General features: G+C 36.1%; 1 protein-coding gene across 2 annotated transcripts in view; it reads right to left on the bottom strand.

Annotated features, from left to right (window-relative positions):
- The window catches only part of UMAD1 (UBAP1-MVB12-associated (UMA) domain containing 1), a 78,726-nt gene that overhangs the window by 7,882 nt on the left and 49,402 nt on the right, over positions 1-21,442 (bottom strand). For both annotated transcript variants that reach the window (XM_030264720.4, XM_012571497.5), the window contains exon 3: positions 10,702-10,787. In XM_030264720.4, the coding sequence (XP_030120580.4) occupies positions 10,702-10,787 (86 nt within the window). The remainder of the gene's footprint in view (positions 1-10,701; positions 10,788-21,442) is intronic.

Here is a 21,442-nt window from a genome sequence, read left to right as displayed (position 1 = left end):
TTCTCAGGAATTGCAGGAGGGCAGACCTACAGGCTGAAAGGTCTGGGTTAACACTGAGTCATTGGAGAGGCTTTTAAAAGCAAGAATGGTTCTCAGTGGAAATCAGCTTTGCTATTTGCTTTGGACTCTTGTTTCCAAGCTTCTTATGAAACTTATTTTGTAATACAGCAGCAATTCGTCTTTCTTAAAGACCTCCTGCTACCTGTACACATTTATCAACATTGCTATTCAGAGTAAAATGAATTTTTTAACCAATTTTTAAAATAAGAGTTTAAGAAGATTTTTACTAATTTTTTACATACATTTCAGGTATTTTTCTTTCTCCTCTAGAGCATGCTTTTCAGCTGTTTCTTAACTAGAATGGAATCAAGGTCAGGTTACTATCACTGAAATCTTAAAGAAGAAAACTCTAAAGAAACAATGAGAAGAGGCTCTGACATTCTATAGTTTTTCTTTATTAGAGAAAAGCTCCTCATGTAGTGTCTTGGCCTGCAAAGAACAGCAGGGAAATCTTTGTTAAACCACACTTTCAGTATCATTATTGATGTACATTTCTGAATCCTTATTGGCATTAAAGCAATTGGAAAAGTGCAATTACTAGAACAATTCTTTAGTGTAAATGCAGGATAAACTTGCTGTAATTGATGTGATTCTTACCCTCTCAAACAGCTATAAAACTGTTAATCTCTGTAGAGGAGGAGAACTACAAGGTCGCCATTTGAACTTTGGAGACTCTGAATTTCCATGGTTAAAGTGTGTTAATGTAAAAAAATTTACACTTTCTGTAAAAAAGAGGGTTTTTTCCAGAAACAGACCTATTTTTCTTAATAATCCTAGTAAATACTAGAGATACCTATGAGTTTTATTTATGAGAACTCATAGAATGTAACTCTACCCTGAAAAGTATTCTAAAGTACCACAAAAGACTTCAAATTTAAGTGTCTAAACCAACTACCTCATTTTGTCATCCTAGAAAAAAACCCTGATTTTCTTCGTTACCAGTTTTGCAAACTCAAACCAGTACAAGATGAAGATTCTGGTTTTACTCAGTCCCCTATAACTATACATCACAGGAAATATTTTGAGGGAGGTTAGTGATAAATTTAGTAAATATATTTAATTTAATATAACTAAAATTGTATAATGATATTTTTATTTCTAATTCCTGCCTTTATTCTTTTATTCCTAACTCCTATTATTTATTTCATTCAGCAACTGTCTGAAGACAGAGAAACAAAACATCTCAAATGTGGGCATCTATAATGAGAAATTATAAAATTGTGAATAAACAGAGATAAGATGCAACATGAAAACAAGACTACAAACCTAAATTAAAGCAGAAATAAGAAACCAGAAAATGTTCTAAAGCTGTATTAAAAATCATAAGACTTAATTTCCCACCATTAAGTAAAGTAATTATGCTCTTATCTTTCCTTCTATCCCAACCAATTTCACCACTGATGGGTTTGATAATTGAAGACCTGTATCAACACTTATGCCCCCTCAGAAGCAGGGCTTCTTTCCTTGCTGCCTCCTCGTTCCTCTCTGAAGGCCCCCGAGTTTTAGGGCAGCATCTTTACAGTGCAATCCCCTCTGAAACACAATTATTGTAATAAAAATTATCTTAGAAGAAAGACAGGCATGTAGGTTGAACAAGGAACAGTTTATCTAAATCCTCTGTTCCTTCAAAGTACTATGCAAGCTATTCATAGCAAAGATCTCAACATAATAAGCAACATGAACAATATTTAGTATATTGTGCTTCTGCCACTGCCAGGAAATGGCATTAACTAGGCCAGATTTTTTTTCCTTTTTTCGGTAGCATGTGTGCTGGAAGATAAAAAAGTTAATGAAAATTACTATAGTAAGTGAAATGCAAGCCAGGAGAACTGTAACTGAAAATGCACATAGCTCTAGACATCCAGCACTGCATTCTACAAACACAAATCAGAAGTTAAGGACAAGTCAATATATTTCAAAATGAACAGGCAAGTCTGATAAATGCTGATAAATGGACTTGTTTTGTAACTTCAGTATCATCCAGAAGCACAAAGCATTTACATTTATTTTGCTGCTACCTTCATTCATGATGTAATGCAAAATTCAGATAATTGACTTTAAACATAGCCAGAGAATACACTAAGACATTAATTTCAAACTTTAACAGCATAATTAAAACAAAAAATATTAAAATTAAAAACCAGTATTTAAATAATTTGTTTTAATTTAGCAGCTACATTTCGTCAATGTACTTAGTGACAAGTTGTGGTTTTCTTTACTGCTTCAAGCAAAAAAGTATCCTAAAGACTTTTGGGAGGTTGATCTCTTGAACAGCAGAAGCTTAGACTCACTGGGTCTCTGCATTCATGTCTCTCTATCTCTTGTTCCCAACCCCTGCTACTGTAGAAGCTCTAACAGGGTAACCTGCTATGGTAGGAAAAAGATGACAGCTTCTCTGAGATGGTAGATGCCCATGGAGCAGAACCTCTGAAATTAGAGCTAATACTGCATTCTCTCATTACTGTACTAAGTGTGTGACAATCCAAGGATTTGAATGCAAAAGAGAGCTGTCTGTTAAAAAAAATAAAAGAAACTTTGACAATTAAACAAAAAGAAAAACAGTAAGAAAATATTTAACAAACATAGTTGCACACAAATATAAAGCCAACAATTTTCCCAGCAAATTAGAGCAACTGGGGAAAGTATAGATCAGAAGGTTGTTTTGTTGTTGGTTTTGGGGTTTTTTTAAGAAAAGGAAATCTCTCCTTGAGTAACTGAGGGAGTCAGCAACATCAATGAAATATCTCCCTAGATTGTCAATATCAATGAGAGAAAAAAGACAGAAGGGTAACAATTTCTATCAGAGGAAAGGAAAAGAAAATTGTCTTAGATTTGGTTTTCAGAAAAGAAGATAAGTAGAGGGAACAGAAAAGAATTTCTAATCCGAACTCAGGTCAGTCTTCCTCCAGCAATAATTGGGAATTACATCCTCAGCCATGCTTTCAAGAGTTTTGTTAAGTAACTGAACCCCTGGATCTTAAAAGAATTCTTACACAGATGCATGAATAAAAATTGCTGTTCCAAATGCTATGTTCTGAGGTTTTTATCATGCTGCTTAAATTCCAAGCATGTGGCTAGACTAGCAATATGTCCTGTTTACAAAGTTAAAATATTTTAATGTCAAAAAAAAAGAAAAAATAATTAAGCAAGTATCTTCTCATACAACTTTCCAACTGCTCTCTCCATAGAGATTTGGGTCAGTAAGAGAAAGGAAGGATGGATATTTGACTTTAATTTCCTTCATAAACAGTCTGTAACTGTAACACTTGTCAACACCACCTTCAGTAAACAGGTTACCAGGAGCCAGAGTTTCTACAAACAGCAACGGGACTGAGTTGTCCTCAGCACCTACTGAGCAGGCTTTTCAGATTCAGGAATAAAACTCTTAGAGCAGCAAAAGACTAATTAATTAATTAATTAATTTAAAAGGAACTAATACTGGTCCACCTCTTTTAAATAAGGTGGCCGCTTTGATTCTCCCTTGTTCTCTATGGATGGAAAATAATTGGCTCACAATGAAAAGGAAGAAGGATACATTTTTTTTAAAGATACATCTGATTTTATTTAGCAGTACTGTTAATCACATTAGAACAGTAGAAACACATTCTTAAAATTTGTAGTATTGTGGATTCAAAGAAATGAAAATTGTAAAAAAATAACTTACATTTTCTTTTGTATTTTTCAAAAGTGCTTTAGAACAAAATTTGAATATGTTCTTCCTAGTGCACAGCCTCTCACAAGAAGGACAGGAGCTGTGAGGTTCCAGTTTGGCTTTTTTCAAGGTGAAAATTACAGCAGAAGTATATTGTAGCAGAAGGATCAAACAACACTGATGGAAAGTACAGAGAAACATATTCCTGTATTACCAATATTAGCATTCTGGGTTGAAATGGGACAATTTTCATGTCATGTGTTTTTTCATTAAAATGGACTGCCCACTGCCATTTGTGGTGAGTTTTATGTTTGGTTATTATTTTCCCTCTAAAAGTGGCAGTGCAACTAAGCTGAAGACAGCTTAGTTTTTCCCTTACTTGCTGTTCAGAACAATTGTTAACGAGCTGCCCTACGCTATGGTCTTTCACCCACCATTTTATGCTAATGCACCACATTGTAAATATCACTGCACCATATTCACACACAGTCTCATCAAGTAATGTATGATCTACATTGCATTTTAGATCAATTTTCATATTGAGAAAGCCCAGGAGGTTTGCTCTGTGAGGCAAGATGACTGATCAATTTGTTGACAGCAGCAAAGTGAACCAGCATTACTGGCTTTTAGTCTAACCACATGTATTTGGGCAAGAGACACAGGATAATCAGTAGTTTTATCTGGGATTAGCTAGTCAGGAGATCCCAAAATTAGAGAAAGACTAAAAAATGTGATGGGAACATCTAGGCACCTAGTTTGAGCATCTCTTGCTACAAATAACCAATCAATGTAACTGAATAAGCAAGCAATTAAATCAAACATACAGTGAGTCTCTGCCCAAACTAAATAGGGAATTATGCATAGTGTGCTTCTGCATACATGTGCCTTGATCACCATTTGGTGTGTATGTCTGAAAATCAGGCCAACTATACTATTTTATGAACTTTTTACATGTGGGTATATACTTTGCTATCTATAGACACTGAAACATGAAAATATACCATGCCTGTGTGTCATATTTCCCTACAGGGTGTAATTTTGTCTTCTGTTGCTCAAACCTCACAAATTGTGCAATCTGACTACAGCACTGACTCTGGACTCCACAGGCAGGGCTGTGGGAGAGAGGGCTGCTCCAACCCATTTGTTGTGTTTACATGTATTTGCTGGCCAGACAGAACATTCATGTCCCACCTTGGAAGACTGTAATGCTTCCTCAGCTGTTGTACTGAAATCTCAGCTGAAGTTACACAAAGGGTTTAACAGTATTTCACACTTACAAAGTTCTACAGAAAAGCATAAGACAGCACTGCATTATGTTTTTTAAAATGAACTGTTTCCTAAGTTCAGAGAGGAAGTTGGTGACAACCATGTCAATTCACATCTCTCAATTCCCATTCAAGTTCCATAGATCTACAAATATAATGCTTTCTTTTTAGTAAAAGACAATGGACATAGTATTAATGATGCAACTGTGATTACTAAGTATCTGAATAACCCCAGCTGTGTACCATGTTACGCAAACAAATCCAGCTATTCACCTTAGAATTGAGAAAAACTCTACAAGGTGATGATAGTCTTGCAAGACACCTTGGGTCTTACTGCTTGACCCTGGGTCAATAGCTTGCACAAATCACAGTTTATAAAATGTTGCTTGTGAGGCCACTGCAACTAATCCTTTGTAACATGAAAAACAGACTTTCTAATATATGTATATAATGTGTATATAAATATATATAATGAGCTATTGATATATTTATCAATATATTTATACCTATCTTTATACACAGTATATATATAAACCCTCCCCTTCCCCCTGAGTTGTCCCATTGTTGTCCAGTAAGGGCAGACAAAGGCTCACTGGTCTGTGTGTTCTGGAGACCTTCCTAGAATGAAAAGACCTCCTAAATATTTCAGTTTTAAATTATTTAAATTATCTAACAGATAGCAATATGAACATTATGATATAATGAAGCTTTACAAAGTAAATATGTTATTGCACAATAACATATAATAATAGTTGTAAAATATAATAGTTGTAATATGCAATATTTGATTTTTTTTTTAGCTGAATGGGCTATTTACCTTCATTCTCAGTAAGACCACAACCATGCCTTTCTTGTCATATGCCAGCTCTACTCATGCATGTTCCATATGTGGCTGCACATGGATTCCTCAATGAAGTCCATATTTATTTACCATACACACAAAGGATGAAGGAAGCTCAGAAAGGTGATGTCCATTGCAGCTGCCAAGGCTGAACACCAGTCATTCTTATTTAAAGGTAATGTTAAAACTTCACTTCTTACACCTTATGATCATGCATGATAGTTGATTAAACATAAGATCTTTCTTCTGATGGTATCAGCTTCTCTTTTCAGAGAAAAGTATCTGCTTGATGACTTGCTGCAGACAGTCTTATTCCAGTCCCTTCTAAGAGTGGATAATTTCATTAAGTGATTATTGCTTACATACATAATTAAGAAGAGAGAAAATATGGACCAAGAGGCTTTAGGTGTTTTATATATGAAAAAGACGATCTTAAAGTTAATATGACATATGACAAGCAATTAATCTAACCAGGCCATGACTGGAATTCTACGTTATAAGAACTCCTTACAAGAGCTTCTAAAAAAACCACAAAAAAACAAGCTAAGCAACAGCATTTTCGATAGATTCTGGATTTTGTCAAAAGAGAGCAAATTAATCACAAATAATGTGATCACAATAATTTTGAAATATAAACCACTTTCTCTAAATAAATGTGGGGATTTTAAACGGATGCAACAAATCTAGCCCAGAACACCCTTCTTGCGATTTTAAACATGGAACCCCTGAACCATAAACCAAGAGTCAGTAAGTGAACAGAAACATGATCAGTAATAACTCCTTTTCCAGTAACTTCTAAAAATAATCCAGATGGAAAAACTTAAGGAAAAATCAGCAAATGATAGGTCTGATAGAAGCAAGTAATTTTAATAGCAAAAAACCCAAACAAACACGATAACAGTAATATTATTCATGCCCTGGAATTATATCAGTTGATCTGCTCTACTGCTCTATAGTATATCCCAAAAGTATATCAACTTCAGAAATACCTGTTAATTTCACTAGAAGGGTAAAAAATTAAATTATTTTTCCACTGTTCTGTGGATTCTCAACTCTCATTATTGCTTCCTTGATATTTTATATCTCCTAGTATTTCTGTCTTTTGAGTCATACATCCCCTAACCAGATATCTAGGAAACTGTTATTTACCTCCATGTAGAATCCTTTACACAGCAGCTGTATAAAGGATGACTTCAATGAGTCAATGCCAATTCAGACATAAAAAAAAATTCTCCTCATTTATTTAGATACTTGCCTATAATGGTGCATACCTGCTTCTATATGCATGAGATCACAGATAATTTAAAATTTACTTCAGGAACTTCTGTCTGCTGTGTTCTCAGCTTTTAACAGCAAATTATGAAAAGAAAGGGCACAAGAATCATAGCAGAGCTATTACAATTCATAAAGAAAACTAAGTCCTAAGATGATAAGAATCACAGCAAGGTATATAATTAGAGTGGCTATAACAACAACATATAAATTAGATAATTATGGATTAAGCAATCCCTTGGGGGATTCTCTCTTGCCCTAGAAAACGTATAACAAGCTCCTTAGATAGAAGGCAATAACTATTAAGTATTTGAGGGAGAAGTAGGACCATAAGGAAAAATGAAATAAAAGACACAGCAAGATAAAAATCCTAATTTAAAATCTAAAGATGGCTTTCATTTTTGGTAGTTTATTTTAATACACTTAGTGGTCCAGTTTTCCCCCATTAAATCTGCTGACATCTGTTGGCTAAAGAGCGCATGTCAGATTATCCAGAACTGCAAGATCAAATAAACAGGAACTGCTTTTTAAGGTGACAGTAGGGAGATACAAAACACTGCAGCGATTACCAGAAATGGAATTATTTTTTGTTGTTGTTTCTTACATCAGTGTAATAATCCCAGGTGTCCTGGGCATCAGACATACAATAATCTTCATAAATCCTAATTCAAAGCCATACCATCTGTCAAAAATATTTTTTATGTCTCCTAACAGATACACTTCATAATTGCTCTCACAGTAGGGCAAAAATACATGGTTGCACTAATTTGCTCTTCCAATGGAATAGCTCATTATCAAAAATAACCCCACCACATTACTGGGGTTTCTAGCACACTTTATATATCAAAACAAACCTTTCCATTCTGATATCTTCTATAACCTCAAATTCCCAATGAAAGCAGATAAAGATTGAATTAGCTGGAAATTGTACAGTGATAATGGAAAAACCACAAGCATAAAAAAAATAAAACCATAGTGTCTCTTTCAATTATGATTGTGTTGCAGTTAAAATTAGCTTTGTGTTTCATGGTCACTAATTTACCAATTTAGTCACTAATAAGACTAATCTAAGTTCTCGGCCCTGCACAGCACTAACCATTTTGGACACAATCCAGAAAAGCACTTAGATGTGTGTGTGACTTTTAGCTCATGAGCCTGAAGCAACTTCAGAGGATCAGACATGCTTGATTAGGCCCAGAGCACTCATTACCCTGCTGGACAACAACTCATCCCCCTAGGACTGACCAGCAGTAGGAGATGACCCTCCCAACCCCCTGTCCATACTTGTGGAGATGTCCACTCCATATGGGAGTTTGTTCAAAGCAGGAGCAGAAGTCTGAAGCAGAAGACAAAATGTTTGGGCTGAAGTTGGCCTTTGAGAACACCCATCCTCCAAGGAGTGACAACGACCTGCAATTCCCCTAACACGTATGCAATATCCAAACAGCTGAAAAAAACCCTGACTGCATGGCAGGGGTTGCAAGAGGTTCTGTTACATTTTCCCAGTGGCAGCAAGACCATCTTGATGTAAACTTTTGTTTGTGCATTAGTTAAAATAATTTATACAAGATTATACAAATATACGAACTTTAAAATTCAGTGATTGTACAGCAAACAAATGCAAAGGAAATGGGAAATTCCAAAGATTATGGCCATTACCAAAAAACACCCCAGAAGATAATTTCTTCCAAAAATTAAACTCAACCTCATTTTCCCTTTGAAAATCCATGAACAAAGTATTACTTAATTCTTCTTTGAATCACATTTCCAAAAGCACTTTTCATGTTCCACAAAGTTTATATCTAATAAGTAGTGAAAAAGTTTATATTTAAAAATAAAAGCAGGCTTCCAGCAACTGAAATTATTAACTGGTTGATGAACTAAATGTTATTTTATTCAGTTCTGCATGATAAATATCAGATGCCACTTTGCAGTAACAATTATATTTTAGCATACCGTTCAATGTTTATCAAAACTAACAAGGTTATTATTTCAATTTATGTTCTATGTCTCTATGACATATTGAATATGTAATACAATGCTTTTCCAGTTTCTCTAAATTGGTGAAGTTCTCCCACGAATTTACAAAAATATACTCTCTACTGCAAGAAGGACCATTACTTTCCTAATGGCCAGAATTATCCATTTAATTTCCATGATTCACAATTATTCTACTTAATTTGAGAACTTAAGAATTCCTTTGAGTAAATGTGAAGTCCAAATACTGAAATATAGACTGGAATGAATTGCCTAAATAGTGCTGGATCTTTATTTAACTGATTCTGTCACAAGCCAGTTCATACTAGTATTTTTATGACATGTAAGTATTTTAATAGAAAGGTGAAAACATACCTTTGTTTCATTTTCACTGTAATATCTGCTATTTTATTTTGAAAATTTTGCTTCTTCTCTCTAACTCATAAAACTTAAAATCAATACAAGTTCCTCTTTTCCTGATATTCCACAGAACTGAACAAACCATTGAGGCTGCAGCAACTGGCAGTTCACCATCCCCAGCAAGAATATCACATTAAGGGAAACTACGTTTGTCCAGTAGGTAACTACAACATCAAATAATTATACTGCCCAGATCTGCAGGACTTCAGTTGCAAACACCCTGGCTCAGATGTGCATGGATCTAAAAGTCAGACGAAAACTTTGCAATTGGTTGGAACTAATTCATACTTTAACATTATCAGAAGGCAAACTACTCATTACTTGCAAAGAATTAAAGATTTCTGTATAGGACACAGTTTTAAATTTTAAATTAGAAAAAAAGACTACAGGCCATGCATACCCACAGACCACTCTTAAGAGATGGAAAAATAGTCATACACACCTTTACTATACCAAGGAACTTCACAATAGTAAATATTGAAGTGGCATTGAAAAGAGACAGACACTGTGAGTACCAAGTGAGATATAGGAAAAAGAGACAGGATAGGTTAAGCACAATAAATGAACCACTACAAAAGCACAAAAACTCCAAGCTAAACATCTTAAGTCACCTTGTAAAGGACTAAAACTATATGGCAATGGAAAACAGGCCCATACTTGGTACAAAAACATTTTCAGAGTATGTGGAGAAGATGTACATCATATGCAGAAATATTCTGAAAAGCCCTCGCCTGTAAACATGTATCAAATATCAGATAAACCAAAGAAAAAGAAGTTCAGATTTACAGCCACACAGCAGAGAAACAGAAAGGAAACACACAATAAAGACAGTCTATTACATGTTGCTCATAATGGTAGTTGTGGAAATCACTACTCACTACTACTGACTACACTAATGCTTCTGGGCAATTCATTTACATTCTAGCTACAGTTTCATGCTTGCACAATTCAAGTATAAAAATAGGATATCAAACAATACCATATAGCCAAGACTTGTATTATTTCCTTTTCAAATCCACAGCAGTGGGCTTCATATTATTGCCATCTAATTAACAACAGTGCTGCTTTTATGATAGATGACAAGGAAGGCTGAGAGTGACTCAGCCAATGGAAGATGTGAATGTGGTGAAACCATCTTCTGCAGGACATTCATGCTTCTTAAATGAGCTGCTATGGAAGTTTCATCATGTGTGCATAAGGAAAAAGACTCCTACCTGTGAAGGTTGACTGTACATTGGTCTGGTCTCTGGAAATGAAGTTTTATCCTTTGAGTCTCTACTTCGATCATCAGTGGTGTCACCTACAAAGAAAAAAAAAACACCAACTTTTAAATAACTGAAATACTTCATATTTTACATAGAGTAAGAAAACCTCTTCAGTCTTCCTAAAATCAAATTATATACCCCGAGAAAGGAGGACTTGTGTTGCCATATTTATATTTACAATTTTGAACATAAGAGAAAATGAGAGAACTGAGAAATTTTGAACATAAAGGCAAAAACATTGAGATCTGCAAAACCCAGGAACAAACCTGTATTAATTATTTAAAGGAAAAAATCTTGAGGAAAAAGGGGAGAAAAAAAAAGCAGGGCCACTATTTTTGCATACTTTAGGACCATTAGGTTCTAATAATTAGGAAAGGGTACACAGCAGTGTGGCTATGTAGTGGAAAGGAGATACCAGGTGTACATCCATCACATCCCAATCCAATGTCAGGGTAGTAGCCTCATTTCCACATGGTTGATATCTGTGCATGAGTGCAGAGAGAGAGACAAAGCATTCTGAGAAATGGCCTGGTTTTGACTGTATGGGGACAAAGACTGCTTGGCAGGCTGGGCACTAATCTCCTCCCATTGCATACACGGGGCTACCTCTGCCCAGGATTTTACCAGGAAGACACAACTCATTTTATCCCAAAAGGTGCAGCTGGTACTGATCTAAATATGGGGTAGATCACAGCGATAAACTAGAGACAGATTATTTTCACATTTATTTTTAAGACAGAAGGTACATTATCATTTTTATTTAAAAGGTAGAGGTAGTAAAAAAATAAAACAATACAAAACAACAAAACCAGAATTTGTTTCTCAGATGTTGCGAAACAAACATCCACCTACCCTATCTTCTCCAATTTTCTTTTTCAATGGAAAAGTGTACCAGAAGCTGTAAAGAATTTGCAGATTATCTCCTTCTGCTGTTCGTACTGGTCAGTAAATAGTTTGTAAGAGCAGACAGCTGAGAAAGATTGAAGATTTAGTTATTTTTATTTTTATTTTTATTTTAATTCATACTGCTTTCTGTAATGGTGTAGTTTGGAAATCTGTATCTTTAAAGAGTTCTACAGCAACAATTAAAAATAAAAGGGTTCAAGTTACTGTAGTTTAACTTCTTTGCTAAACCAGTGGTTCTGGCTCCCCTGTTCCGATTTTTCCAGAGGTGTACTCAGAGCCAATGCACCAGGCAAAAGCCTTTGGAGATAGCAGTCAGCTTCTGCCCATGCCCAGTTAGGCTGAAAAGAGAATGACACTCAGGTCCATGTATGTTTGTTCCATACTGCCATGGCCCCCCACGTCTGACTGGTCAGATCCCTCAAGTACAATGCAATATTAGGTAAAGTTTTTTATGAAAACAAGCACTAATATCTAATTTTTATGTCCAAGTATTATTCCTAACAGTGTATGCAGAGAATCATCATCATTGTCTTTGTCACAGGCCTTTGATGCCTATTAATTTCAATAATGTCTGCACTTTCCAAGACCTTTTCTGGAGTTGAAAGATGCTTCTTAGTAAACTAGTAATTCTCTACATAAAATGCTTATATTCACAAGAGCTATGAAAGAAAAAGGGTGTGGGAGAATGAAGGAGATGGGGATTCAGTTAATCTTCCATTCCACTTCCATTACTTTTAAAAATACAATTTATAAGCACCTATATGATAATGAAAAGAGTAATGAAAATAATGAATGTCAAACAATTAGTTTACATTTGTAATGAAGTAGAGGCCTGCAAACAAAAATTATTACAAGCTTTGTAAATGCGCCCTGCCTCAGGGAGGTGTAAAAGTGGTTAACAGATGCAGGAAGAGGGCAGTAAGGCATATTTTTGGTACACTTGCTTGCATGAGACTGCAAACAGATTTAAATTGTACCAAACTTAGGCTAGATCAGTTTCTCCAGGAGTAAGGCCACTTAAGCACTTTGATCAACCTAATAAAATGGTTTCTCTTAACCATGGTTAATCCCCAAATGGCTTCCAAGATGGGCTGAAGAAACATCTGTTGTGAATGGTTTCAATCATGCCAAGGCAAGGAAGATGAATGAATGACCTTTTTCTGTTTCGTTTAGCCCTACATTCCACGATCAATGCAGGAGGAATGACTCCACAGGATACCCCTTCCCAAGATCAGGGAGCTTAGCTGTGTGCTGAAGACTTGTGAAGGTGCAAGGAGACTCCAGTGAGATGGACAACGACTCACCAAGTGTGTAAGGGCAGAGCCGTGTGGGCACTCAGTATCACTGGGACATATTGGGTGAAGTTGGGTGTTTGCATAAACATACTGAAAACAGTTACAGCAAGGATTTAAGAATCACAGGAACCAACGTTCTACTCCTTGTCTTTACAAACCATACCTAAGAAAGCATTGCAAAGTTTTTATATGAAAAAAACATTAAGAAAACCCAATGCATACATATGTTTAATGCTATTCAGAATATACTTTTCCCATGATTAGTTTTCCTTACAATGAAAAGAGTCTTGGTTTGTAATCAAGATCAAAAGGTCATAAATGATCATAAGAAAGGAAGAATAACTCATTTAGAGAGAAATGAAATTTTTTACTTACAACTTCGTCATCCAGCTCCCAAAATTCACAAGCTCCTAAGGAAACCAAATATAGGAATACCTGTATTGTTTCACAATTCAAATTGCCTTTGTGAAACTGCACTTCAATGCAGAGTTCTTCTTTGTCAAATAAAAAACAAAGGAAAGGAAACTGCAATATCTTGCCAAATTCTCAGGCATATTGTCCTGCAAGGATAAGCCATGACTCTTTGTATAGACTTTTATTATTTGAGTTAATGGAGTTAAAACAGTGATAGGCAGCTGCCAAAGACACCAAGCTGTCTAAAACATCCACCAGGATGGAGTATTTTTACAGATAAATTGGTATTTTCAGTGTACTTTTTTCACTGGTTCCTATCTCAAATATTCAACCAATTAGTCATCCTTATTTCTACTAGCCCAAATAATTAATTAACTGTGACATACCTCCCCAGCTCTATCGATTCCCAACCCTATCTAGTTTGTCATAGCTGACTCATCATGTTTAGCCACCCACTTTTTTTTTTTTGTTTTGGTTTGTTTTTTTTTTGTTTTGTTTAGCTTGTCTTGATTTCCCATTGACTTACAGTCGAATCTCTTTCCTTAAGTGGAGGTCATAGTTTGTCTTTCCTCTTCAGGCTCAGCCTTTAAAATGCTTCCCTCTGGGTCTGGATTTTCCTCTTTCCCTCTGCAACCCTGCAATCTCCTCTTCCTACCCGCCTACCACTATGTGAGGAAGGGGGATGATGCCAAACAGCAAACAGAGAGACATCCCTGAGAGCACAGACCTTTGGGTGCAGGAACTATGTGGGTCCTTTTGAGCACTTCAAACATTCTGGTTGATAGCTTTTGACTGGGGAAAAAAAACCCCAAACAACCAAATCACCCCTCCCCTCCAAACACTGAGAGAAACCCCCCCAAACAAACCCAAACAAGTTCTCTTACACAATCTCGATGTAAATAGGTATACCACCATATTTTTGCCAAACTAAGCAACTGAAATCTGGCTCTGAAGAAAGATCACAAATACATGACCTTAGTGTAAAGGGCCCCCATAAAGTCTTTCATCAGAACTGAAATTCATCAGAACTGCAAATATGTTCAAAGATAAGGGCAGAAGGACCATGTAATCACCTAGCCTAAACTACTGTAAAAATATAGGCCATAAGATTTCTTGAATTAATTTATTTGAACTAGAGGAACTTTAAAGCTGTATTTTAATCAGGGGATAAAAGACAAAATTACTTATCTTAAAAACCACTTAGATTCTGGCTCATATATTCCTTGGTTTAAGCATTGTGTAAATTTCAGTCATAAAACTCCTCTAGAAAATAAATCTGAGTCATATATCAAAAAATGATGTATACTGTTTAAAGTCTATAAGAATTAGAAATGAGGGCACTTCATGAAATGTAATATGGTTTAAATATCAGCAGCATAATCTGTAATATGCAGTACATTACTGGGAAAATTTATCAGGAAAAAAACACTCACGTTCATTGCTGTAAAATATTCCCTTCCTTACCAATGGGAAAATATTTAAAGTTTGAAAAGAAAGTAGTAGGCGTGTTTATCCTACTGTCCAGATAAGCTTGTATTTCAAAGCCTCCATCTTGGGGGCTTTTTAAAATTTATATTAAGCCTTTTTCAGGCCCAAATAATCAGTGTTGCACTGAAAGGTGAGACATACGTTTCTCCTTTCACTAAGCTGATGCTAGATTTTCACCAACATTCTCCAAGTTCCACTGGTATCTTTTTCTAAGAACTGCAGCCAGGTGCTCCAGAGGAAAGAAATACCTAGTCCAGTCCTCAGTATATACTATGTATATCCTCCCTCAGAACTCAGAGTTTTTGGTGTCTTCAGTAATCTGCATTCAGCTCTCTGAACCTCAGCAAACTCTCATATAGAAAGGTTCACCCACAAGTTTGGCTTCTACTCAACAAGGAAGTGTTGTTTCTATTTATACTCTTTCCTCTTCCAGCATTTCGTTAACCTCAAGCTGTATAGTCTCTTGATCAACAGACAACATTTAAAAGCCTAGCCCACCCTCAGCTGAATAAATTAAAACCAATTGTAAATGTACTTTATAATGTAGACTGCCATTTGTCCCGGCCTGTGTAAAACTCCTGTGAGACACTGAAGCACGTACAACACAGCAAGGAGTAACTAGCTACCAAATACATGGATTTTCAAATGTCACCTTCAGCTTCAAAAGGAAGACAGCTATTTTCCATTATACTTAGTTGCTTAACTCTTTGTTGCCTGTCATTATCTTCTATGTCCTGCATACAGATGGCAAAAACAAAGAATATTCTGGTTTCTACTTGGCAGCAAAAAGACAAAAAGTTTTAAGAGAGGATTAGTAAGATCTGAAAACAGGAGAGACTGACTCTGTGGAAGCATCAAAGTTTTCCTACAGTTCCTTTTCCCTCTTGCTTACTCATAAATCTTTCCCTCTCTCCGTGAGATAAGGAAGAAAGGTCAGACACAGCAATTTTAAATTACCCTGATCCAGGATAAACTAGCAGAACTTCAGGCTTCAGTCCATCAATACTGACAGTGTTTCAGTCTCAGGAGGTATTTAAGAAGTACTGTAATTCCCTCTAAACATCTGTCTCTGATGAGTCCCTGCAATGGCACTTCCATGCAAAGGGAGTTGATAGCAAGTCCTGCTCTCCTCTCTGCCTCCAGGTCTTTCAGCAGTGATGAAACATGTTTCTGCTCAGTCTCTTCCAGCCCTGCTTGGCTCTCCAGCACTCACTTCCAGGGTCTCACATCTTCCTCTTACCAGCCAGTCTCTAGCCAGTGAGTGAGCTGGGGACTGCACTGGGGTGGTGCCAGGGAACCTTGAAGGCAGTAGCCCAAACACAGAATTGTGCTGATTTTATGCGATCAAGATAAGTAACAGAAGACAGGGAAGACAGAGGGAAGATCCTTAGAAATCTTTGCTAATAAGCATAGAAACACTGAATGGTTTGGGTTGGAAATGAACTTTAAAGATCATCTATTCCACCTGTCCTGAACGGATTGTACAAAATAAGCTGTAATTTAACAGTTTGCATTGGTGGTCAACAGATCATTCAGTGATCCATCTGAATCAAATAAGCACTGGCTAGTGCTGTCCTCTTCAATGGCACAGATGGGACATTGATGAATAGTTGGCTCCTATATAGTTTCTTGAAAGTGGGACTATCATGCTGTTTAGTATTAGTGCTAAAAATCTACATATTAATCATTATTATCATCCACGTGTACATGGCCAAGACATTATAGCCTTATAAGAATATATATCTAGTTGGCAAAACAATGAAGTCATCCTAGTTTCAGGTCACCTCATCCTGGTTTCATATTAAAGCTTTTCATACCAACAGCAGTTTCATTTCAACAAGCTAATAATATCCCCTAAAAAAACCCAATATATCAGCAGAAAGATTCCCCACAGCTGCAACTTCCAGCAAAACAAGAGTTTAAGAGTTTATGCTGCATGAGGGTGAGTGAGAAGGAAGTCTGGCTAAGTCCATGCTAAGGCAGAGGTCTGGTAAGTGGCAGCCTTACATTGCGTTTCAATAGTGTATTAAGAGGTCCTACAAATAAATCTTTGATTTGGAGTAGAAGTTAACCAGTATCTTCCCTAATTCTCCTGATGAACCACAAGAAAAATCTATATAAACCCTGCAATGAGAATCTTAAAGTGATTTCTTCAAACTTGTAAAAGGTAGGGGGGAAACTGTAACAAGCTGAACATCACCCTGAATGGTTTTGCATTTGCAGACATGAAGCAACAAGGTTCAGTCCTTTCCCAATGAAGAATAGCAAATCCAGCTACAGCACATGCCATTGGAGATTATGGGAGTGGCACCCCACATTGCCACCCAGTCTGATTTTGGTATCCCATCCTTCTGCAGGCATTCTTAACGTAGAGTCTCCTTTTTCCTAAACAATTCTGTCAGAGTTTTCTCAACCTGCTCCCACTTTTAAGATCACAGTGAAACCACAGATTAAAAACTTCTCTAAGAAAAATAGTTTGTTTCCCCAAACAAAAACATTTCAGAAGATAGCAATAGAAAAACAATATGAGAGGATTAGAGGCTCCTGTATTTTCCATATCCCAGACCTACATATTTTTAAGTTTGCAAAAAGTGTTTTATTTCTGTGCTTTTCTATATTTACAACTACTTAAAATTTTCACTTCTTTCAAAGGTTTTCTGAATCCTGAAAAAAAGGACCCTTAGAGTTTAGATCTAACTCCATCTCCAACTGCTTCACTGAGGCTAAATAATTCCAACTCCTCTGAACCCCATTGAAAAGGTTCTCTTTTAAGAGGTGCCCAGCTCCTTCACAAAGCTGATGAACCCAAAGCCAAAGCTTCATGGCAAAATTTTGGTTGGAAGGAATCCTAGAGGTCACACCAGTCCAATCTCCAGTTCAGTGTAGGGCTAACTTCAAAGTGAAAGAGACTATGTACCTCAGGTTGTTTGGCTGAATTTTAAGGCTCCAAAGAAGGAGCTTCCTCAGCATCTCTCATGTCTCAGTTATATCTATCCCTCTACTGTTTCTTACATCCAGGTTCACAGTTACATGCAAAACAAGCTGTAGAATTAATTAGTCCATGAGCCACAATCCCCATGATGAAATGTTATTTTCCTTTGGTTTTAGGTTATGAGATTTTAATGTCAAGAATAAAGAAATGCCAGGAATTAATCTCACTCTGATTCTCTGGTGTGAAGCATCCATACAAGTACTCTTCATCCTTTATATGTGCATGACAGCCTTCCTCAGTAGTCCACCAAAACACTGAACCCCCTCACCACAGCATATCTTTCCAGAGATCTCGTTTTTCCATTTTGCTATCTGGAAATTCTGTTCTAGACTTCACTACCTTAGATATTGCCACGCCCTTCTTATCAAGTTGTGCTATCAGAATTGGCAAGTGATGGGACTTAGCAGCTACTCAATACAACCTTAGGACTGAAGAAATCAACAATATAGATTCAAGTAAGGGCTTATAACATGTTTTTCCTTATAAAATGTTAATTTTATAAGGAAAAAGTTGAAATAAAAAGGAAGTTGAAAGAAAAAGCTAAACAAGAGAAATATACATCTTCTAAGTCATCTGACCCAAGATTTGTGCTTATCTGTGAGTGTGCACCACTGCCTCAGGGAAATCCAAAACTATTCACTGCTCTTCCGATGTTCAACTGATACTGTGTGGATATACCCCCAGCATATGTATTGTATATTTATAATTAATATTGGCCCTTAAAAAGAACCAGTATATCTGCCTAGAAGCAACAGATCAGATGCCATAGGCCAGTTCTGTTCATGCACTAAGTCAGAGTTCTTGACATTCCTAGAGAACCTCTATATCTTCCTGTCATTCACTTCATCTGTCAATTAAGCCAAAACAAATGTAACCTTCCAAGGCCAAGTGAATCACACTTTTCTGGGGAAGCAAACCATTTAAGCTACCTTTCTAAAAAGTTTTATAAACTGATTTGTTCTCTTTTTATTTTAGACATAATCACTCAGTGAAACCTGATTGTCATGGTCAGCTAGACCAGCTCAATCATCCCAGAGAACAAGTACATTGTTCTAAGACCAGAACTAAAAAAAAATGTTTAGACATTAAAAAATTATTAAATTTTTAAATTTAAATTATTACATTTTTTAAATCTCTTAAATTTTTAAATATTTAGAACAGTTTAATGTTAATTCATATAATCTCTTTCCCCTTCACTCTCAAATCTGTTTCTCGGTAGTGGAAGATGTCTACGCTTCACATAATCCAACTTTGCTGTATCGATAGGTTGGTATGCAACAACTGCAAAAGCCTCAATTTGCAAACTTAATTTTGTTCCAGGATTATAATCTCCCACTAGATCCTTTTTGCTTTTCCAAGGGACAGAGATAAAGACAACATTGTTTCCCTTTATTTGTTCTATTTCTCTTGCTTAACTTTCTCTTGTTTACCTTTGAGAGAATATGATAGTCACAATCTTCACAATCCTTCCTGCATTTTCTGTTTTTGCTTGTGAGGATGATAAAAAGTTTAATCTCAAAACAATAGAAGTCTTTACCTCTTCAGTTCCTGATGAATAGTAAAAGGCTTTGGGGAAACATCAGTAATAACAACAAACTCAAATGAAGACAATGGTACAGCTCACACAGAGTAGTGCTGGCGAGCAACCTCCCCTTTAACATGTTTTAGCAGCATCATTTCCTTGTCACTAGTTAATCCAACCTATAAAACCTATCTCGGATTGCAGGCTCAGTTGTTTTTCAAACGTACATATACTGTAATATTTCACTTTCCACTATGAAATTAACATTATTTCAATATCCTCACTTAACTATGACATTAGGACTCCCTTCCTCCTGTTTTATTCATGATGTAGTTCTAAAGGCAATCCTGTCCAGAAAGCAAACAGCACACACACTGAAGCCCACTGATGAGGACAAAGATTTTCCTAGCACTTAAAAACCTTCTGCGTGGTCTGCCTGTTCAGTGTCTTGGTTACACTGTGCAACTTGCATTTCAGTAGGTCCAACGTGCATTAAATGTATTTGCCTGTCAAAAACCGAGGTGCTGATAGCCTGATATTTGCATCTGAAGCTTGCTACATAAATGTAAATTATATTAGAAAACAAACAATGCAAATTTAAGCTGGTTTCCTATGGAATTAGATTTACATGACCAATCTTCTGTCCTTGATAACATAGGAAAACATTGTCCAATGTGGTCGAAACTGGCACAGAGGTAGAAGATTTGGAGATATTTAGAATTTACGGAATATAACCATCTGCAGCTGGGTAGTAAAAAGAGACTAGAAGTAATGCTTCAGCTGAAGGAAAAACCCATTGCTCTGTTATTCTTGGCCTGCTTGGTCAATTGGCAAATACTGCTGTGGTTGGTCACTGTGAATGAAGGGAAGGCAAGGGAGGCCACTGTAATAATGCAGGGAAATGCTCAGGGCTGTTCTAGCAGGGTAGAAGGACTAGGAAATCCTCAAGGAGATCCTTGATAAACTATTCCAGGGAACGCTGTGTTCTATTTTCTTGATAGTATTTCAGCTATTTGAAACAAGAAATACTCTTTTTATAAAGAGGAACAGAGGAAAAATCCCACCTAAATATTTGTAAATCTATCAGTTGATTCATATTAGGGCCACTTACATCTTTGTCCCACGATGCACTGAGACAAACTCATGATCACATACAGCTTCATCCCAATAACCAACCTTCAAGTGAGCAGCTGCCTACAACATTCACATTAGTTATTATTAACTTTTCTCATGTCTTCTAGAAATTCTAAAAGTACCAGAAAGCTGAGTTTATACTTTGTGGGAGAAAATTGGTAATAGGACAGAACACTCAGTTAAAGTTAACATATGTAGCATAGTTATGAGAAATTTCCAAAGTAATAATCATTTCATACCCAAGTGCTACTAACCTCTCAAAGGCATAGAAACCCCACTAATTTTGAAACAAAGTTAAGCAGAATAAATTTAAAACATAAAGACCATACACAAAGTTATACAGATATCCTGAAACATAATGTCTGCATGCCATACAGGCACAATACAACTGATGCAGAAAGTTAAATCATAATACCTAAGATTCTATTAGAAGGCTTACAAATACTGTGGTTCAAAAAATATCCCCTACCTACTTGGGTTTTTTTTGATTTTTGTTTTTTTTTTAATTTCTTTTTTTGTTTGTTTGTTTTTTTAAAGTTATTTTCTAGACAGCAGCCTGGAAATCTTATGTCACTGTGACTATATAATGGTACATTCACTGCTTTTGCATTTTGCGAAACATGCTTGCAGACTATTTTTGAACAGCATGGGGTTTTTTTTCTCAAAAAAGCATAAATTCTCTGCATTTTTTGTAGTGACAAACACAACTTTATAAACATACCTAAAATTGGTACAGAGAGGTTTTGTGTATTTTTTAAAAGGAAAACCAACATCCAAAAGCAATCTCAACAGATTATTCAATAAACCAAGTATCTCTACTTCCGTAACTCCTTGAAAAACTACTTTTGACTTACACTGTTAATTCTGTTGTATTAGTACTATCTTCTGATCTCAGACTTACAAAGGGATCTAAAACTAATCAACCAAGTCTCCTCACAA

This window comes from Taeniopygia guttata, chromosome 2 (assembly GCF_048771995.1).
Source record: "Taeniopygia guttata chromosome 2, bTaeGut7.mat, whole genome shotgun sequence".
NCBI classification, from domain to species: Eukaryota; Metazoa; Chordata; class Aves; order Passeriformes; family Estrildidae; genus Taeniopygia; species Taeniopygia guttata.
Note: the sequence above shows the minus strand (reverse complement) of the source record. Positions and strands in the feature narration are given on the sequence as shown.